At 40.4% G+C, this 22,182-nt stretch overlaps 1 protein-coding gene across 1 annotated transcript; it reads right to left on the bottom strand.

The window, feature by feature from the left end:
- Window positions 1–2,610: 2,610 nt before the first annotated feature.
- Window positions 2,611–16,555, bottom strand: LOC140931317 (putative beta-lactamase-like 1). Its single transcript, XM_073381100.1, has 10 exons — window positions 16,434–16,555; window positions 15,426–15,569; window positions 13,733–13,854; window positions 13,083–13,235; window positions 11,162–11,299; window positions 9,983–10,103; window positions 8,746–8,824; window positions 8,491–8,634; window positions 6,814–6,926; window positions 2,611–4,298 (listed from the first exon to the last, which is right to left on the bottom strand). Exons 2-10 carry the CDS (start codon window positions 15,540–15,542, stop codon window positions 3,948–3,950), a joined length of 1,338 nt encoding a protein of 445 aa, XP_073237201.1. The 5' UTR covers window positions 15,543–15,569; window positions 16,434–16,555; the 3' UTR covers window positions 2,611–3,947.
- Window positions 16,556–22,182: the final 5,627 nt, after the last annotated feature.

The following is a 22,182-nucleotide window of genomic DNA, read 5'->3' as shown; positions in this document are numbered from 1 at the left end:
GACATTTACACAAGAGGAGACGAAGGGCCTTATGGGGCATCGATATGCTAAAATCGTCGTTGCCAATCGTCCTGTGTGACAACACCTTTAAGCCCGATTTACTCTACAGAAAATTTTTGGCACGGGTCGGGTGAAAATGGCACCGGTCCTAAAAAAGGTTTCGGCTGGGATAAAATTTGCAGTGTAAACAACCTGAAACAACCGGTCCGCACCAAATTTCATCCGTGCCGAACCAAAATTTTTACCCGTGCTGGGACCTTCGACGAGGTAGTCCCAGCACGGGTGAAAATGGTACGGGTGCTGAAAAAACGGCATGGTTCAGACGGAACAAGTAGTGTAAACACCTAAACGGGCCAATTAATTTGAGCCTTAATTCATATAAGCTAGCGGTTTTCTTGCGTAAATTTCAAGATGGCTGCTCGTTTCTCTACCAAAATCACGCGGACGTTCTTGGAAAGAAAGCGACGTAGAAGAATTAATACAATTATGAAAGAAGCGACCAAACGCTCATATCGATGGGTGGATTGGATTTGTCAACATTATAGCCGCAAGAAACATAAAAAGTTTCCTTGTTTTCTTTCCTTTTTTAAGGTAGAGGATTCTTCCCTGCAAATTTTTGCCAACCTCGGTGTCCATAGTTGAGCTTTGAACTTTGTGAAACGTCATTCTTAAGAGATACAGCATGAAGGCTTCGTCGTCCACCTTTGCTTCCATTTGAACTTACGTGGGCCCAAAAATTTTGGCACGGTATTTTTGGTACGGTAAAAATGGTATAGAGCCCGGAAACAAAGTTTGCCCAGCTCTTTTTTGGCACTGGCCGTGCCAATTTCACCCGAGCCGTGCCAACAATTTTCTGTAGTGTAAACCTGGATTTAGTCTACTTCACAGCTGTTTATTGTGTCGTAACGCATTGAGAAGCGCTGCGTAGCGACACAAAGAAAGGTAAAGCAGAACGTATCTAAGACTCGCTGAAATGTAGACCCTCTCAAAGTTCTCCATAAGACATCTACTGCCCGCGCTTAGCGCCCGTGAAAAAATTTGAGCTCGACGTGTAGGCGAGTCTAGCTAAAATGCTGAATTTTAATGTATCGAAAGTGGCCTGTTGAAAGAGCGTTTTCACTCACGTGGCCAGTATGTATACGTAATAGTCCACTTTCGATATATTAATTTCAGCTTGAATAACGAGTCTCAGAGGACACAAGCAAGAGAGAGAACCCTGGGAACGAGGTTGGCAAATTTATTGGAACAAAAGAAAGCATTTACAGAAAAAAAGCTTGAGTTCAACTCCAACAGGATTCCGGTTTGGATCATCAACATGGCCGCCGTTTCACTGTTTTGGAACACCAATATGGCCGCCGTGACGTCATGTGAAAGCGCCCTACAGCCTGAATAAGTCATTTCCAAGTTTCAAAATCTCCCTTTCAAAACGAGGCTAAACGGCCATTCTTTCGAAATCTTACTGTCGCGCTTTAATTTTAAATTTTTAAATCCCTAATATGAAATGGTTTAAAGAATTGTTGTTTTTCACATGACGTCACTAAAATTCAAACTACAAAACTATCGATCCTACTGAGATTTTACTTTCATGATGTATCAGAGAGCAGCTAAAAACTTATTTTCATAAAAATTTTCGCCTTAAAAGGGTTCTTGGTTTTGTGATAGAGTACGCTTGAATTTCTAAGCTTTTGCGTGACGTGTCATTTACATGACGGCCGAGAGAGCTGTCATGTAGGTTTAAAAAGTGACGTATTTCGAGGAATTTTGCTATCTAAACATTTCATGTATTATAGAAAATGTATTACTTTAATGTTTATGAGTTCCTCGAGGAATAAATTCACGCTTTTGTACCAATACTCGGCAACAGATGTTTTTCATGGTTTCCGTCCGCCATGTTGGTGCCCATCCAGGTGAGCACCAGCATGGCGTCTCCATATAAATCTCTATAAATTTGGGTAAAACATTTCTTCGGATATCTTGTATACGGAATATTCTTCTGCCCTGAATCTTGGCGAGGAACTTGGTACATTTACTCCTTTCATGTCCCAAATTCTGGACTTTATCTATTGAACGGTTTTGATTTTTATTTAGATCTATTTTGAAAGGCGTGACACTCAGAACCAGCAATAGGAACGTTACTAACAGAGGGTGGGAGAGCCGAGGGTGTAGTATTGATTCAAGAATATAAGACGCAGTAGCGATAATCAGGTAGGAGAATGGCCTCAACCGGATACTTTTTTTCCAGTAATGAGATAATGTGTTATATCTTTTTGGCACAAATTACACCACAAAATTTACAGGAGTAAGTTTTACCCCGGGACAGCACTCCGTGAGTGAGGCTTCGCCACGCTTCGGGTCCAACCCCTTATCCTTTTATTTAGTCGAACTTGCTTTAGCAGAGCGAGACTCAGAAAATGCAGGCGTTTTTTTTCGTGTGTCAGTCCATTTCAGAGTCCCAGGCGTTCTTAGCGGAGACTGTGGAAACTGGGGATAAGGATCGTAACGACTTTCATTGCGTTCAAATGAGTCTCGTGATGAGCATGCTGTTTATTTTAGACGATGACTAAAATGAAGCATTAAGCATTAACCCCAAAGAGAGCGAAACAGCTGTCTATGGCTACAATCCCGTTCTGTTTTGAGTTCTTTCGGTGTCGTGTTGATGTCTTGCAGAGTTAATTTTCACGTAGTACGATCAGCATTGCAGTATTCTGTTTGCAGGATTTAATATGTCTACTTTTCATTTTTGCTGATCAGGTCTTTATAGATCCTACGTTCTTCGGCATATTCGTTTGCGGTCCTTTGCAGTCCTTTGTGGTAAATGTTTGTACATTTAGTTGATCACGTTTTGGCTGTTTGGCAATGATGCAATTTTACCCGAATCAAGGCCCTTGATTTTCGTGTAATTATACACGCGTATTAAAAGGTAAATACCCTGAAGAATACTCGACCGTCGATGAAGTAGGAATGGAGAAAAAATTATAGCGCGGAAATCCTGTTTTGTGATCTATCACTACGCTTTTCAGAATATTGACGCAATTACTGGAACTAATATATGATCAGAGATAACCCTTCTCCCCTGTACCAGTTAAATTGCAGGAAATCAAATACTGTAACCACGCATAGCCCAGTTTTTAATAAGCTTTCTTAAACTGCCTGTATAAGTGTGACTAAGTATTTCCTTTATAAGGTGATACTAAAAACATTAATTAACGAAGATCAAAGATCAAAGATCACGCTGCACTGAATTCAATCAAAATCCGGCAGTTGTCCTCTCTCTTTTCTTTGACATCCACGGTCATGAAATGATTTCGGTAACGTTTTAGAGACCATGCGACTGAAAAAACGAATTGATCGCGTCACAGGCTGCCTAGTCTCTTTTGAAGATTCCTTTGACACTTTCTTATCGGACGTAAGATACCCATTTTTGCAGGCCGGAGAGGCTGCTCATTTCCAGAGAAGGGTATTCCCTATAATGGCCTATTCTGTCAGTGCTACATGTAAGTTGTAGAGGAAAACAGATTGGATAAATGAAAAATATAGTGTCCTGCAAGCAAAACTCTGGCACTGTCTAAAACTTCTTTCCGTCGAAAAGACATAAATTGTAGTTTTGGGTACCTGATCAGCAATGAAAGGGACGGAAAAACAAAACAAGTAAAAACTAGTAAACCACTATTCCGATTTTCCTGAATCTCAGTTTTATTGGTAAACCTGACAGGAGCCAAATGTGGAACTAGAGTTTTCTCCCAAGGGTCCGTCCGCGTCGAGTGGCCGTATAAAATAACAACCGCGAGGGATTTATTGACCGCTAGTGCAAGGGGGTTGCCGGGGGAAGAAGAAAATAGAGTTCTTCTTCCTTCCTGTGCTCGCTGATGTTGTGGAAAAGGAAAAAAAAAACAACGTATGAGTACAGGCTACATCATCATAAAAGCACGCCCTCCCATATCCCGAAATCACGTAGAGCTAGACGTCCGATTTCTGTAGAAGTACGTTCTTCCACTTGGATGTGCGCCATACATTGTAAACCTGTCAGAGAGCCCATCCACCTTCGAAGGACTATCGTACACGACAAGGTCTTGATTTACTCCAAGAGTAAAGGTAGTGGCGCAAGGAAAATTTGCTGGGATAATGATTTTGAATGTTTCTGGCTGTGTGTAGTTTAAAATGAAATAATCGCGGAGGCCGTTGACAAAAAAATGGATGTGTTCTTCCTTTATCTTTGCTTCCATATGATTTATACCAGGGAGTCCGTCAACTAGGAAAACTCCAAGAAATGGCTTTGTATCGGGAGGGTTCACAATTTTCTGGATAAAATATAAGATGAAAAACATTACAACATTTTAAATTTGGATTAAACACAAAAGTAAAAGGACCGATATAGGTGGGATATAGATGATCGGCCTCTTCCCTTAACTTCTTTCTGCCTGTACCACTTTGTTTCAGCGATACAAGTTAAGTGGTGGCTGTACATATCTAATCGTCTTTAAGAGCCCTAGAGTTATTCTTCAGGGATAGTTTGAAGTCACGGGCAAGTTTCATATTTGAGCCTGCGCATTGGCTACCATTTGGCAGAAGGAAGCAGCCATCTGCCCGGATGAAGGCTATACATACCAGATAAACCAACTCAATGCTCGAGTCGTCTCCCCGTGATGATGTTTTGTGTGATGCTATCACAATGCTAGGCTCGATTACCAGCCGCTGTTCGGGAAATGAGCCCCCGCTCCTCCCGCGGAGGAGGACCGAGAGAGCGGCGGAGATCAAGCCTATAGTAATGCCTTCGAGTGCTGTACGGGTTTCATAAATAGCTAAGTGTCAATTCTACACACGAGATAAATGCAATAGCCTGAGTTTACAGGCGACATTTTGCGTCTCTTACACCAACGATGGTTTCCCGCGAAATGCCGCCTGAGAAACGATCGAGCGCAGAAGGTCCATACTGTTGACGTACCACTCTAGCTACCCAGATCTGGGTAGTGCTAATCGTCTTTAAGTGAGTCCTTGCGCAATTCTTACCGTTATTATTTTTGTTTCTTATATCTACGTGGTGGCTATGCTTTGTGGACTATTTGAAAAAGCCAGATGGAGCCTCCATCTCCATTAGTTTCTTGAGTCAACCCTTTCCCGAGTAGATTTATAAATAGAACGGCTTGTTTCCCGCGAAAAGTGTCATATTTCCGTGAGCCTCGTATGTCATCGTGAAAAAAATTTGGGTGAAGTCGAACTCAGAAGCCCATCCTTCGACCGTTTTCCTTTTTACTATTCGTCCATTTTTATGATTTTACAGCCGCTGGGATCTGGGTATCATGAAATAAAAGTTAATGAATTACCCGAATGAGACTGAGCATGAAGCGATGGGACAAAGGCAGCGAACTGAGGATCACTGAAAGTTATCTTTGCGAGTGTTTTTATTTGTCGTCATATATTCAACATGGAAGCATGCACTTCGAAAAGAGTCGACGATTTAGCGTTCTGTGGACGATTTGGAACTTTTCGATGATCAGCGCCGAAAAAGTGCCAGGATCATTATTTGATTTTTGTCATCACCGTGGAGTGGATTTCGCCAGTTAAGCACCGTGTGCAAAAGCGATGACCTAAGTAGCAACTAACGAGGAATGCTTTATTTCCGAAATTTGACAAATTGCAGTCTTCCTCTACAACTGACTCGCATCACCATGAGAGTTGCCTGATAAAACTGTCACTTGAAAAGTTGAACAGAAGAGAACAGTTGCTCGACCGTGAAGCTAACTGAAAATTTAATTTGCTAGGGAGGAATTTGTGACATCGCACTCCAGTCCAAAGACCCACTTGTCTCCAGAAAAACAAAATGGATTGTATCTGCGACAAAATAGTTATAGTCATTGACTGACAGGACAATTCTCAGCAGTTAATGTAGAAGTTTAGGCTCAGTTCTTTCCTTCGAATTCGCATCTGTAGATCACTTTTTTGTGAGAAAACAATGGCTGGGCCCGGCGTTACAAAACGTAGCAGGGAATCATCACACTAGCTGACGGACAAAACAACCACAAGGACTACAAGTATTTTTTCAGATAAACGGATTTCGGAAAAAAAACTTGAAAAACTAGAAATTTGATTAATGTTGAGTCATTTAGCCGAAATAATAACCTTAACGCTTAAAAAAAATTGGGTAAAGAAAACGAATCCAGAACTACAGACTGAAGGTAGTAGTTAATCATTATGCATCTAACAGACCAGCTTCATGGTCTCTTAATGTAAGACAAGCAGCCAAAATAAAGATTAACATAGTCAGAGTTTAAAACTCTCCACAGTATAATCTACCGGCAAGAAAGAAAAGAAAGAAAATCTCTGAGGGATGAAAACGCTTAAGTCACGTTTCACTAGCTTATGATTGTCTTTGGCCTGTCAACACCGAATTTCCTGTTGTTTGATGAAGTACAACAGCAGTGTCATTTCGTCGTTGTGATTGACTCTTCCCACCGTCGGCGCGCGAAGTCTCCCCTGGGAAACGTTCTAATTATAAGTCTACTCGGGAAAGGGTTGACTCCAAGGGCTTGTATGGGAAATGGGGGCTCCATTTGATGGGCTCCTGAAAAAGCGCAAATGCTTCTCATTGGCTGCAAATCTGCATAAGCACTACCCAGATCTGGGTAGTGACACGTCATCAAAATGGAATTTCTGCGCTCGTTTTTCATATGTTATTTCGTGGAGAAACCACCAGTGGCGTCGCGAAATGGCGGCTGTTTTCTCAAGCTATAGAGAGAAGGGAAAGAGAATCCAAGTGAGATCCTCTCTCTTTTCAACTTAAGCTCTCCCTCAGTCCATAAAAGAGAAGCTACGCACCTGTATTTGGACATTATTCAGAGCTTCCTTAAATGCGGGGAGGATCTTGGTGGTAAAAGTGCTTTTCACTCTATTGGCGAGATCTCCGCAGTTTGTACACAAGATGTTCATCGCTACAGAAAAGAAAGTAGAAGTCGAAAATGTAATCCACCAACAGCGCGAGTGCACCGTGAATAATGATGATAATATGAATACATGTATTGGAGACACGGGATGAAGAAAAAAATGCAAAGAAGATCATCCCAGTTAGAATCGCATCTTATGCAGTTGTGAAAAGAAAGCCTGAAAATTCAGGCTGGCTAAAAATTGAAACCTGACCTCTGCGATACCGGTGGTAGCAAAGTAACTGGGAGATGGTCATTAAATTGGTTTGTAATAGGGAAAGATGAAGACGAAATGATTTCTTATGTTGAAGATGATCTTCTTTGCGATTATCTTCTTTGCATTTATTACACCCCAAGACTATTTGCTTCCCTGACTGTACGTGTCTTTATTATGTGTAAACTCACAGTTACTAAACTAGTCTGAAACTAATCATAGTTACTTCATTTGTTCTCAGTAATTGACGTTTAACTATCAGACCTCTTATATCATGAAAAGAAGCTGCAATGTCAGGATTCCTCAGTAAATATAAGTGATATGCGTGCATCTACGTGTATTGCGAGCAGTCTCTCGTTTTCTTCACATCTAGAATAGTGAGGGGAGTGCACGCCTTGAGACACGAGAAACGAGGGAGGCAGCCCGAGAAGAAAAAGGATATACTTCTCCCATAGCCAGAGCAAATGAATTATGCGTTTCTGATGCTTGAATCGTTGATAACAAACTATCAACAATCCGTCAAAACCATTTCACGCCTCCCCCATTTCGCGCCTTCAGTTATGCGCGTGGTCGTATCTCGCGCGTTTCGCTTGATTTGGTGGAACTGCTCTTGGTTTAGCATCTGCAAACCTTCAAAGAGCCCCGAGCTTTTTCATGTTCTAAACGTGACAGACCGTCTTACAATTTCTGTGATTTGCTTTCCAACGATATTCCTTTGTTCGCAAACGTCTACACAGGGCAGTAGCAGTTATAGGTAGGGTTCCTACTCCTAGCATCCATGGTTTTTTTTTGCCTGAAAATTTGCTTTTCTGGACCATATTTGCTAGCAATCTACTCCGCTTTGATTGGCTTAGAGGTCTTCGGCGAACAAAAAAATTAGATAGTCTGAAATTTAATTTACTGTAACTCAAGATCAACCTCGTCCTCAGGACTTTTGCCTTAGAAAATGGGAGGGGCGGAAAAAGGTTGCCTAAGGGAAAGGCCCTGGGGACAAACTTGGTTGATAGGAAAAAGAGACCTTACGCGACAAGAACCTTGACGTCCCGAACGACAAAAATGACAACCGGAAGTTAATATTTTCGATCTCTCTTTCAGTGCTCTAACTCGGCAAATTCGTACAACGGGGGTTCTAACAAGGGAATTCAGATTCGTTGGTGAGACAGAAGCGTTCCATTAAGTGAAGCATCGACCCTCCGGTTGCTATTCATGATGTCCGGGAGGTCAGTGAGTCTCGATGCTTAAGCTCTCTGCTGTGTACTGTGTCTTTTAAGGCTCGTGTAATTCAAACCATACACGGTAGCTTTGCGAGCTCACTCAGAGCACAAGATGTGGGTTGTACAGAATATTAAGGATCCTTACCAACTTTCATCTCTGGAAGTATTGAAACAATTGAATCATAGCCATAAACGTAGCCCCTTTTCTCTCTTATAACCATGTCATCGAGTATTTTCATTTCCCATGGCGTTCCAACAACATCACCTCTTCCATCTGGAAGAATGTAACCTAAAGTAAAGAAATAGATATACGAAGTTAACCCATCAGTCAACATAGCTAATGAAAAGTAAAAATGTACAGATGGCTTAGCAACTAACAGGTAGATCATCAGCTCAGTACCTGGCGCAAAAAATAAATCCGTATACCGTCTAGGCAGATATCTGTTGCTTGATCCTTCTCTGAAAAGAGCTATCTCCAGCTGAAAGTGAGCATGCAAAAATAAAACAAATTAATACTTCAATTTCTCAAATTGTTACCCCCTAGTAGCACGACAAGACAGGAGCTGATTACTGCACGAGGGAAATGGCTGGCCCCGACGAGGAGGGTTCAGTCCTGTCCGTGCACAAACTCTGTGAAATTTTAAATGTCCTGGCGTAATTAAAGTACAATTTAAAATGCCTCTTATCTTGTTGCAGAAACCTCCGTGCCCAATACATAGTAACGTAATTGAATTTAGGGCAACATATCATATCCACGCGCAAATTTTTCACCAGGGTGTAAAAATAAAAGAACGAGGGAAGCACTGATGTCTTGCCTACGAGGGAGGGGGGACTCACAGATAAAAGTGATGGATGCTTTTCATCTCGTCGGGGTCGGGGTTGGTCTCATTTAGGGTGTTCAGGGCGGAAAGCCAACATTTTTACCCATGCGGTTATCGCTGGATTAGGGTTGTGAGTAAAGAAAGATCTCATAAGTGGGTTGAGCATGATCCTCCGGGTGAACTTAGTCCAGAATAGGACTGTTGTTGGCAGTAAATGGCGTTTCGACAACCTGTGCGGTAGTCATCTTTAGAGCATCGAGTTGTATCACGTCAGTTAAACTCGGACAGGTTATTGACCGGACTGGTAAATTAGGTCGCGATGTAGTTATAGCTCGTCTGTCAGTTAACCCGTGACATTCATAGCCAATAACATCACAGCTTAACTCACAGACGACCGATAACTAACCAATACTTAATTCAACCAATCAGGTCAGTAACCAGAGTTTAATACCATCAACTGACGAGATGCAACTCACTTTGACTCTGAAGATGCATTTACCGAACAGGTTGTCGAAACGTTTGAGCAACTGCAAACAACAGTCTTATTCAGAACTACACTCACCGAGACGATCATGTTCCACCTACCTGAAATGTCAGACTTTTGGTTTTAAACCTTTCACTTGCAAAGAAAAATCTTTATACAAAACCAAATGCCGTCATATTGTGCATGGTTTCCTTTGGGGTCTAATTTAGCCTGATTTAGCGTGAGTCACGCCCAGTTTGGTGTCCTTTAGGGGTGTAGTAATAATTTTCAGACGAATACCCCCACCCCCATCCTTTTCATATCGGAGTCCCACACACTCTTTGGTTTTTTACCTTAGCTAGATCTGCTACAGTGGAGAATGCACCACCGCCTGGATTTAACCAGCCCCATTCTAGAACACGGTGGAATTCTCCTTTCTTGCTTAAGTAGCCAACTGGAATACTCTGCTTAAGACTGAAAAAATGGGAACGAAAAATAAGGTGTTATCAATTTAGTATATGATTACCTTAGATTTAGATTTGATTTAGATAACATAACATTGTAGCAAATTTTAAAAAATAAATCATGTCGTAGTCTTTGTCATTTGGAGTAAAAAAATTCAGACTAAATTGTGGATGAAATAACGTGTATATGAATTTCATATATCAGAACAATGTTGGAACTGCGGAGTGGAGAAATGAATGCAGAGAAGATCTTCGCAGTTGAAGGCACAACTCATGCAGTTACAAAATTTAATTAATGACCAGCTCCCAGTAACGCAGGGTTGGGGTCGGGGTCGGGGCCGATGCTGGGGTCTATCTTTTTTTTAAAGAATGCTTTTTTAGGGTTAGGGTTAGGGTTAGTGTTAAAGTTAGGGTTAGGGTTAGAGTCAACCCTAACCCTAAAACAGCATTCTTTTAAAAAAAGATAGACCCCGATCCCGATCCCGATCCCGATCCCGATCCCGATCCCGACATTGACCCCGCGTTTTACTGACACCCCTCCCAGTTGAGGATGAGGGTTCGAATCCCGGCAGCCTAAATTATGGAGGTGGGTAGTAAAGTCGTCATGTAATTTGCGTGTCCTTTTCAGTTCTTCGAAGACATCAAAAGGGACACCTTTCCAGACAACATCAGCGAAATTCGGTTAACCATGCTAGATAGAAATTTGGGGAAAGGGTTTTATCACGGAATTTCGTTCGGGAGGGATCGCCCTTCGTTAGTAAGTAGTAAATTAAGTGCTTAATAACACATTATTTCACAAGAAAAAGCTTACACGTTCCTTCAGAAGCGTTTCCAATTCATGATTTTTACACGCTGGGGTCAATTTAATAAAACTTTTACAAGTGTAATTTACGAGTGTAGCTATTGTCTTCAGAGTCCAAAACAATGGCTGCACTTATAAACTAAAACGCATTGTTAAAGGAATCACAAGACAAGCTTTCTGATTCAAATGTTACGGTGTTATTATTTAATTTGTTAAAAAGGATTTTTCATCATAGATTACTGTAAATCATATCTGGAAAATCCTACCTCGCATCCAAATTGAAGGTTGTATCTGTCATTCCAAGGGTGAATAACAAATTGTCTCTCATCCATTCTTCAAACCCGCCACCAATTCTGCCAAACCTTGTACCCAGTACTTGGCCGAGTAGTGCAAAACCCAGGTTACTATGAAGGAAAAGTTTCGTTATTTTCGTTTTCAATCAACCTCGTTTTTTTGGTGTCCCGCCCCAGTGTTATCATTTGATCAAAACGGGGGCTGTAACTTCAAGCCAATGCGGATCAAGAATATTTTCAATTGAACCACAGCTCATTTCAGTTTCCATCGTAACTATATCACTGCTCAATGCAGGCAACAACTTCAACAACAATGAGCTTTATTTTGTAATTTACTTGACAAGTCAACTTTTATTGTATAGTATTACAGTATTTACAGAGCCCACAGTACTACATATTAAATAATAAGATTTTAAAAAAGAAAAAGATCGAAAAAGAAAAGAAAAGAAAAGAAATCACAGCTTATTTTCAAAGATCCACGGGGTACTTATTCTGGAGACCGGGGGGGTGGGGGTACTTTAGGAATTTCTGGGTAGGGATGTGCCGCTGGGACCCTGGAACCTTTAACCTATACCAGAGCTAGTTCAGCTGAATTTTGCTACTCTATACTAGAGTAGACTCCCCAAATCCCCCCTATCCTAGAGTAGCTGTTTCCCTAGTCTAGATAAAATCTTCAACCAACTGATCAGTTTTCTGAAAAATGATACCCTATTCTAGACCCAAAGGCTCTGATTTATATACCCTATCCTAGAGTAAACTGCTTGAAAACCATACCCTTCACAGCGGCACATACCTATAAAACTCATATATGGCAGTATCCGCCCCCCCCCCCCCCCCCGGGTTCTGGAGATAAGTTTGTCTCTCAATTCTCAATTCATACCCCTGGGGTTCTCTTTTGTACAAGCCATATAGGTATGTTTTTGAAAGCAAAATCAAGATTTGTGTAACGAAATTGAAGAATTAAAGAACAAACTACAGAAAGTTACCGACGACATGTCAAAAATTAATATGGCCGACACGCCGAACGGGAATTGTCACCAGGAAAAGCGCATTCAATTGAATTTATGTCAAGCCAATATGGCGACTTCATCCGCATCAAAGTGGAAGCTGAGACGCAAATTCAGGAGCTCGTCTCAAGAGTTAACGAAATTTCAATCAGTCTGTGCAATCATATTAGGAAATCTATCGAAGCCTCAGAAGCGTACAGTTATCAATTCAACATTACTAATCGTGGTTTCAGGTGACAAGGACGTTCATATCATGGGTGATTTTAATATAGATCTACTCAAGTGTGAATCATCTCAAATAAGCTAGGATTTTTTACTCTCTCTGCAAAGCTGTTATCTTATTCCAACAGTGGACCAACCTACGCGGGTTCATAGAACTTCTGCTACGTTGATTGTTAACAATCCTGACAAACTCCTCAGTAGCGGAAACATTATTTCTGATATTAGTGATCATTTTTCGCAGTTCTGTATCCAGACCAAAATGAGTCGGTCGAATTCAGTAGATGTTATAGTAGTCGTACAAATGGGATTTTAGGTTCTGAAGGTTGAGAAAGAAAGCAGATTTTATCTCGAAATTTAAGTTTACGTGACATACATTGTTTCAATTAAAAGTGAACATGAATTTTGTTGAAAAAAAGAGTTCACAAAGAACGCAAGTGATTGTTGTATTGTTTGCACTTATATGAACGGTGTTGTAGGCGGCGTTTAGTGAGTATAAAGTTACTGATTTAATTTGGTGCCATGAAAGTGTCATAAAGTCCCCCGAGTGGCTACTATACAAATTCCAAAACACTTGCATTATGATAATGGCGAAAAAGAGGGGAGGAGACGGGAGAGGGGCGGGGTGGGGAGGGGGGAACAGTTTACACTATATAATGATTGCCAACCTGTACTGAGGTTCTTTTCCAGGTTCTTTTAGTAGAGTTGTATTCTTCAGTCTTTGTATCATCTGATCTTGAGTATAAGGACAGAGATTATCCTTTGTATCTGGAAAACATGGCGCCTCCCTTGGTAGACCTGAACGATGCGATGCAAGCTGTCTGTAAAGTCAGAACGATAGAGCGATTTTCGCATGTCCTTGAAATGAAAACGCGAAGAAAAAAGAAACAACAAACGAACGGAAATAGAGCGATTTGATTGGTTTATTGAACGGGTACAAACGAGGGTAGCTTTTCGCTGGTTGAACGAACGCTCGCGTGAAAAAAACTTCATGCCTAAAAACTTTCTGGAATTTAAGGGATACTTCGCTTTGACTTCATACTGCAATACGATTGGCCAATCGAACAGTGCCTTCTCAATATTACAGTTTTCTTTGGCGGGAAAACAAAGAGGCCAAGAGGCCAAGTTTGGATCTTTTCATCCATTGGCTGACAAAACAAATAATGAACATTTCCTGAAACTATATTTTTCAAGGTCATATGAAAATTGCAATATCAAGAGGATTACTTTGCTAACTTTTAAAGCTTTTGATAAGTTTCTCCTCGGCTTATTGCTACGAAATGTAATGTGAAGGAAAGAATACAGTTTCATGACTCACCTTAAAGTAATTGGTGCGTTATTAAAAGGATTTTTCACAGAAAAGTCAAATTGATAGGTGGTCACCGGATCATCAAGAGATCTAACGAACCTTTGACTGTATAACTTGTACAGCATTAACGTCTAAAAAATCAAACATGCACGTTTCATTAGCCACACAATGTTTTTTTTTTATGCATTCAGATTTCCCTTTTCCCCTGTGTATGTTTCAAACTTTACTGAAGGTCGAAAGTAAACTCTCAAGAAAAACCAACTTAGACATGATTGGGGGTTTAGGAACTAGTCTAAATCCCAAGTTCAAACGTCGATCTTTTCATGTACCTAACTTAATATCTATTTAGGTCGACCCAAATGATATAAGTTCGACGGTTGATTCAGACGTTGAACTTAATTAGTCGGACTCAATTCATTTTTACGATGTTCAATAGTCTGAAATGCCTACAAGTGAAAAATAATATATATTTTTAGTAATTTATGCATTAGGTTCGACACATGAGATGTGAGCCACTCGATCTTAATTCATGGGTAGACCCAAATTAGATATGTCGAAATTAATTGATTCAAACGTCGATCTTTTCATGTACAAAATTGAAGGGATTAGGTTCGGTACGTGAAAAGATCGACGTTTGAACTGGGCCTGAGAACATCATCTTTCGCCATCGTGTCAGGCCATTTTAACTATTTCACACATCCTAGGGTCTAAAATCGGTGTGTTCCGGGACTATCAAGAAGCGGGACTGTCAATGAACGAATACTTCTTACGGGTTACTATTCACGCAATTCTTTCCACTTGAGGTTGATTTCCACTGACTCGCTTTTGGCTACGCATGTTAAAGCACGTAAATTTTAATCACGTAGATAAAATAGAGGCAAGATAAAAAGTACTGAGCTTAAACGAGAAGTTGAGCGAGGTTCAACTTTTAAGCTTACGAGCGACCTTTCATGCATTGCCTCTATTTTATTTGCGAACGTAAATTTTACGCAAGTACACACGTAAAAATGACTCGACACTGGAAATCAACCGTTACAGCTGGGATTTTCCACTTACCGGGATTACAGCGAGAATCTGATACATAAACCCGTCACTGTCAAACGGTAATAAGCTACCGTAAAGTTCCGAAAATAAGCCCCGGGGTTTATATTTTTCAAAGGCCCTTTTTGCGGGGCTTATTTTTGGAGGGTCTTACGTACGGAAAGAAATTTACTTTTCAAAATCGACTCGGCCAGCTTGTAGTGTATTCGAGGGCAAATTGCAAGTACAAGCCCCCCCGGGGGCTTATATTCGGAGGGGCGGATTTAACAGAGGGGTTTTTGCGTTACGATTTTGGGGGGCTTATCCATGGAGGGGCTTATTTTCGAAATTTTACCGTATTTTCACGATGACAACATTAAGAATTTGCTTTATTATTTAAATCAGTCAGTCCCACTGAGGTTTAAAAAATATTAGCCTTGATTTGCACAAGAAGACAACAAACTGAAGGATTCTGGTAGTTGTAGTAAAATGACTTCAGATCGTGATATTGTCCTATTTCGATGACCAAACAGGTTAAACAGGACCCAAATTAAAAAACCCACTAATCTTTTAGCTACAAAATAACCTTAATATCGCTTATCATTTGCAGAAACAATAGAAAAGCGGGGTTTTTTCTCGTAAAATAAAAATAAAAAAAAAACTATGATGTCTCGTATCTTACCGTGAGGACCTTGGATACACTTGCTATTGGAAAAATAGTTTTTGATGTTGGTTTCCTCTTAATGGTTTCAGAGTTGTTCATGACCCCAAACCCCCTTTGCCAAATTACCTTGTCCATATACACAATGTTGACGCTTACAGCTTTCTACAAGTACATAAAACAACTAATCATTACAATTACAAAATTCGTTATTAGCGCGTACATTATCCCTAAGGGACAACTACCTCAACACTGGCCGCAATCAAAAACTTTGTAAGCGCTATAAAATAATTCAAAGGCTGGTAAACGTGGAATAAACTAAAACTCAGGAGGTTTAAGGGATCAAGAAGGGAGCCCAACGGCCGAATGCCTGAGTCATGGAGGGATCCACTGGTTATTCAGTTCTAACGTTTGAGTGTAGAAAGAAAGTTTGAGTGAAAGAATCCTCAAACTGCAGTGTGAAACAGCAGCTGGGAGTGAATACCCATTGCTGCATTTTGATTGAACAAAGCTTAGTAGAGTTTGCCAGCATCGCCAGGAGGATCCATCATTACCGCCGGCAAAGCGCGCGTTGGCAGAGGATTTGCGAAACCGTGCAGAGAATGGGGAGGAGACGCTCTGAATCAGTTTCTCGTGGTCGCCTGACACACTCCCAAGAGTAACAATTTCCGCCCACTAGGCAGGCTGGGTAGAGGTAAGTTACATTGTTTTCACCATAAATTTATTCAGTTGTAAATAGAATTTTACATCTCACTTTTGGGAGTTGGCCTTGAAAACTCTTCAGGTTACTCCAACTCCCCCAACTTATAGTTTCTGCGTGTATATGCCACTCTAATAAAGGTTACTTAATGCCCCTTTTTGTCATAAACTTTTGTTTTACCAATGAAAAGTGAAATAAAACTGGCCAAGATTATTCTCTCTTTACCTGACTTGTCTTGTCATGAAGAGCGTAAGAGGGAAAAAAAATAACAATACCTTAATTACTGAAACAAAAAGAGACACATCCATTAACAACAAGACAGGACTTACCGGTCCTTCGTTTACCACTTCTGAGTTAATTAAGGACTCTAAAGATCTCAACTCCGTCAATACATTTGCTGGCAGCGGATTAAAAGCGACTGGTTTTGGAAGAGGTCTGCAGTCGAGCTTTTGTTTTGTAGGTGGAACACCTGTCTGTCAATAGGAAAAAGAACTAACTGTTATGTTTCATCACTCTTAGGAGTTACAATGAACAGAACAAATTAGTCGGTCCAGTTGGTAGAGCACTGCCGCGCTTAAGTAGTGGCCATGACCACAGTTAGCAGAGGAGACTGGTTATGAAATCCGGCAAATATCAAAGATAAAAAAAAAAAAACGTTGCCGCAGTTTAGTTGGAAGCTCTCTGACGTTCACAATCCGTTATTTGTTTTTTAAATTGTGACTGAATGAAAGAATGCGATGAGTTATATTGGTCAGTAAGTTCCAAATGATCAGGAATGCTATTGAACGTTGTCCACGGTCAAGTTTAAAACAGCTAATAAAAACGTGTAATAAAGACCTTTGTCGGGCTGCATAACCATTTCACTTTATTAACTATGTTATGACTGAGTTTGAATCCCGTTGATACCCAGAAAACTATTTTCGGGCTGATTTGCAATTGCTTAAATTTCATTTCAATTTGTATTTCCAAAGTTCATATCATCTTCATTACAAAATAATGTTAGCTAGGTCAAAAAGAAAAGAGCCCATGGACTAGGTTGGCTTGAAAAACCAAGCTTGAAAGCTGCCAAGTCAGCCATGATACATGACACCACGAAGGTTCAGAAAAAAAGTAATAGTTAGCCAATCAAACACTAACGCAGAAAATGCGCGAGGGCTGGGAGAGAAAGGACGTTATTCTCCCGCCCCCGCCCGTTCCCAATATCACGCACGTCCAAGCCTGCGTAGCAAACGTTTCCGTTTGGTTTCGGAGCAAAACAAGACTGAGGAACAGGGTTTTCGGTTTTAGACGCACGAAAAATAAATCGAGAGTCGAAAAATGAAAGAGAGGGCAGAGGGAGGGGAAGGAATGAAACGCTTGCAGACAAACCCCAGGATTTTGCAAACCCCGCTCGATAGCGAACGGGGCGCCTGTTTGGCTTGGCTAGTCGAACAATATTGACATGCGTCGATCAAAGGTTTGTTTCATACTTTTCTTCCCCACCCCCTCCCCGCTCTTTTATTCGCGTCATTTTTCGTGCGGTCTGGGACTCTTGTTCCTCGTTCTTTGCTCCGAAACCGCACGGAAACGCTTGCTACGCAGGCCGCAGTACGTGAGTCTTTTTTCCCCTTGATCTGACCTTGTTTTCGTGACGTCTGTACTCTCTAAGAGCCTGGCACAGCCTACTTTCTAACTAGAGGCGATATCTTGCGCAGTGAGAAGTGCGACAAAGTAGAACATGTTTACTCACCACTGGCTGGCTATTTCCATTTGTTTTGCCCGCGTTTCCCTGTTCATTTTTTCTGGCATACAACACAATCATAACAATAGACAGAATAATAAAGCACAGCAATAATAACAGAAGAACACAAGTTTTTCCACGTATGCTGCGCTGCTTCTTCTTGGGAGGCAAAAAGCCAACTGTACTAGCACTTGTTGAGATTGTAGTAGGGCGTCTTGGCGCTTCATTTCTGTAAACGTACGGGGGCTCAACTGGTTTTTCCTTGTACAAATATGATGCTTTCGGTGGCCGGTTCGCGGTATACACGTCTTGATCGAGGTGTGGGTCAAACACAGATGAATTGCTGCCTATGAATGAGGAGGTATAAGGGCGCTCGGCGGGATAATCAGAGAAAGCGTTGTTCATGATCCCGTTGGCTTTGTACTGGTCTTGTTTTGAGGTGGCTGTTTGGGAAAATGTATGAGAGTCAGAAGTGCTTTTATCAAGACTTTCTACCACCCCCCGGATCCCGTCAAACGCCGGGAGATAAACCCTACTAACATGGACTTCTTTTTCTGCAGCGATTTTTTTTTAAAAAAATACCTGCTAAATTAGTTTTTGGTAATAAAGGTTGACTAATAAATTGCAAAAGAAATTCTGAGGATGTCAATTTAACCCTCCTTGAAACTCTTAAACTAAAGATAACCACCCGAAAAATATATGCAAGGTGACAGTCTTTCAATCATGTTTCATCCTTTTTGTGATTGGTTAGAACAATTTTTGGTTGACCAAAATCAACAAGCTATGACTGTCTATTCACACGCCGAACTTAATTACAAGAAGTGATATAGAAAATTACTGAAATTGCCAAATATACGTGATAATTAATTATGCATTAGGCTCTGGACAATATAATTTCTGGTTACTTTTCGAAGTTTTAATAGAGTGTTTTCTCTCACGTGGCCAACATCTATGCAAATTCATTGGAACAAAAGAAAGCGCCAGTACATGGTTTAAATCCCACAAGACTGGCTTGGAACACCAGTATGGTCGCCGTTCGGTATTGTTTAGGAACACCAATATGGTCGTCGTGACGTCACTATAGGCCAATATAGGCCCCCTTTGCAGAACTTGGTCACGTGCATGGATACCACATAGCAACGACTCTCTGAATGGCAAGCCATCCAACGGTTCATTCCGATCAGCCTCGTCCTGGCAAAGCTTGCAGTGCTCAGCTTATTTTAGTGCGATCGAACGAAATTCCTAGAATAATTGGTTTGTCGAAAAGTAACCGAAATGACTGGCGTAGAAGACTTAAAAGACACTTTGATTAACTTAGGAAGGCTTCGCCTGATCGCACTCAAAGTTTTGTGATCTGAATTAACGCTCGGATGGCTTGCCATTCAGGTTGCTGAAACTAAGTTTTGCAAAAAGCCTGGCATTCGAACTAGGTTCTACCTTTTTGTTTATTAATTTATGAACAATATGAGTTCGGGGAACGGGTCAGTTTCTTTCCCGATGTCGCATTATTTTGTAAATGCATTCATTTTCTTGGTAAACACAAACAAACTGTGTAACTTCTCGATCTTGTAATTTGTTTCGAAACTTTCCTTTTGTTATTCAAATATTCCAGCTATTGAAACAAAAGGTATTTTGATGCTTTAATAGTGAATGCGGTTTGCTGACCGTAAGAAGTTCTAAGTTACTACGGGCTGTTGACGATTCGGGCCTAAATCTTAAGATGACTGCTAACATTGATTTTATCCGTGATGTAGATATTTTATATTTTTCTTAATATTATTTTTTTGTACTTTAAGCACAATCCAAACCATTTATGAGCGAAAAATTGCGTTTAAAACACAGTCAAAATATTGAGAGTCAGACAGTGAAGAAATCTCACCAAAGTTAACTTTTTCAATTAGTCTTTTTTTTCGGCACAAATATTTCCCATGCGAGTATGTTTACCTTCATTAAATTTCAAGTCACGCCAACGTCTGCGAGTTTTGTTTTAAAATTCTTTTGTTACTAAATATCTTACAGTAAACAAAAGAACTCCAAGAGTGCTATGTTTTCCTTGTTTTCTTCCCTCCTTTTGTTTTTGTGTCATACTGACCTGGAAGTACGAAGCCGCGGCAAGTTTATCATTTATCATAGTTTTCGGAAAGTTGCTTTGCTCCCAAACTAGACTAAATGGCCCTATTGAAACAGGAGTGAACCCATCTGAAAAGATCTTTTGCCAGTTGAAAGCCGGCGTTATTTATCTAAGACAATATTTAAAAGACTTATTATGGTAGCTCTAGAAAAGGACAAGCTTTGATTAAACAATTATTCACTACATACGAATTAGCATCAACCTGATCAACGAATTGAGGAGGCTTTCGCTCCTTTGTACCGGATATTTAGTTTGATAGTTTGTTTTACTTTGCGGCCTGTCAATAGATCAATACTGACGCACAGATTCATGTACATCGAGTTAATTAAAACCACAATCGCTCATCACGTTTTGTCTTTGACCGTCAGCGAGGAAATATTGAAGCTGTCACTAATTCAATGACCCTTGCGGGAAACATAGAAACTTGCGCCCTTTTTCTATCATGTTCAGTTTAGAAAAGCCTAAAACTGGAGTAATATTTGTTTTACAAGAAGTTAATGAGACACAATATCGTCTGTACATCGCATTAAGAACGATTTTGATGATGATAATACACAGTATTTGATGCATGATAAACTGAATGCTGGGGGACACAAACGCGGTCGGTACATGTCCAGTGAAACGCTGATACACATCATATACACTTCAAATCCGGGTTCGTTTGAAGTGGACTTGAACCAATGTCGATCACGGAAGCGTAAAACAGAACTTAAAATGTTAAAAACTGACGAATATTAATTTGCGACGGAATATATCGCGGTAAAGTATTATCGACATTATCGCGTTAAGCTATCCGCATTAGTTAGCACCTATTAACGGAGGAAGTATTTACACAATGTAACCGAAATGTTACTTGGCATTACTCTGAGATCACGCACGATCATATAGTTAAGTGAAGGCGTGCACTTCAGGGCGAAAGAGCACCCACTGACATCGGATAAACAAGCCTACTGATTAAGTTATTAATACAGAAACGTCTAAGCGCTCGGTTGAGTGAGTGCCGAAGGGTTGGTGTGTATTGAGACCTCCCATATCGACGTGAAACACAGCTGTTCTTTAAATGAACAGCAAATAACACATGGTAATTCACATTTCCGAGAAGAACGACAACTGATTTGAAGCCATACCTGCGTTATATTGCTTTTGTAGTTGAGGAGAACTGAAGAAAATCCCTTGTAGTGCCATTTTGTTCAAAAAGTCTGACTCACTCTCTGACTAATGCTAAGTCGTTAAATCATGTGTGTCATCGAGTCCTTTATATGCAAGGGCATAAGGATTATAGTGGAACCCAGACCCTCTTTCCTATCTTTTGAATATTTACGACATCCAATGACGCACAAAGCTGTCTTCAAGGTTTCAAGAGTTCATTTGTATAATTTCACGGTTGCTTTGGCTTCAGTATTACGCTTTGGGGTGTAGTTAATAAATATCGCGCTTGCTTTACAATTTCGGCAATTAAAAATGAGAAGTTACTTCGAAACATGAGCACAACTGGGTTTTTCCCGTGTCCGGCTGGAGGCTCGCTGGCTTTTGATTGGTTAGTCATCTTTTCAGTGTCTGGCCTCATCATAATATGACTTCTCGTTCGTTTTGCATTCATGCACAACGCCGTAAAACTATCAGCTGGACCAGTCGCTAGGCCATATCAACTGAATATTCAAAATTTAAGTGACGATCTGCATCTTAAAAGCGACGCTTTTGGGAAGAAGAAATGCGCTAGCTTCAGCAGGATGGACAACAATTATAGTGGTGGTAGCTTAAAATTTACTACTGTAGCTACGGAGTAAATTCAAATATGTCTAAAAATTGTCGTAACATGAATCTAAAAAGAAAATACAGGTCTTAAGATAAAACTGCACTGAAAAGGAAAGGGACTCAAAAGAGAGAAAATCATCATTAAATTATTTGTCAGAGACCTAAAATGTTCTTGGCAAGAAGTTTGAATATTAGAATATTATAACTTATAGGAGGTAACATTAATCAGAGTGTTCTACTTGACTGCAGTTGATGTTCAAATCAATTTACCTTTTGACAGCAGTGACTTTTAATCAACATATTGCCAACGTAATTGCATAAATTAATTGACTGGAAATATATATAACACTGAAAGTCTGAATTTACGTAGGGCTTAAACACTTCTGCTCTAAGTTGACACTAAAAATTGAAACAAACAAACAAAAAAAGAGATTGATTAGAAATGATGTAAAACTAGCGACGTAAAAGCTAG

This window comes from Porites lutea, chromosome 3, assembly GCF_958299795.1.
Source record: "Porites lutea chromosome 3, jaPorLute2.1, whole genome shotgun sequence".
Lineage (NCBI taxonomy): Eukaryota > Metazoa > Cnidaria > Anthozoa > Scleractinia > Poritidae > Porites > Porites lutea.
Note: the sequence above shows the minus strand (reverse complement) of the source record. Positions and strands in the feature narration are given on the sequence as shown.

What these genes read in the sequence shown, in the direction of transcription:
- LOC140931317 (XM_073381100.1), bottom strand. Translation starts at nt 15,542, where the DNA reads ATGGACAAGGTAATTTGGCAAAGGGGGTTTGGGGTCATGAACAACTCT. An exon ending in GGAAAAGAACCTCAGTACAG is followed by an intron (nt 11,300 to 13,082) that starts GTTGGCAATCAT and finishes TTTCCTTCATAG; the next exon opens with TAACCTGGGTTTTGCACTAC. An exon ending in TGAATAATGTCCAAATACAG is followed by an intron (nt 4,299 to 6,813) that starts GTGCGTAGCTTC and finishes TATTTTATCCAG; the next exon opens with AAAATTGTGAACCCTCCCGA.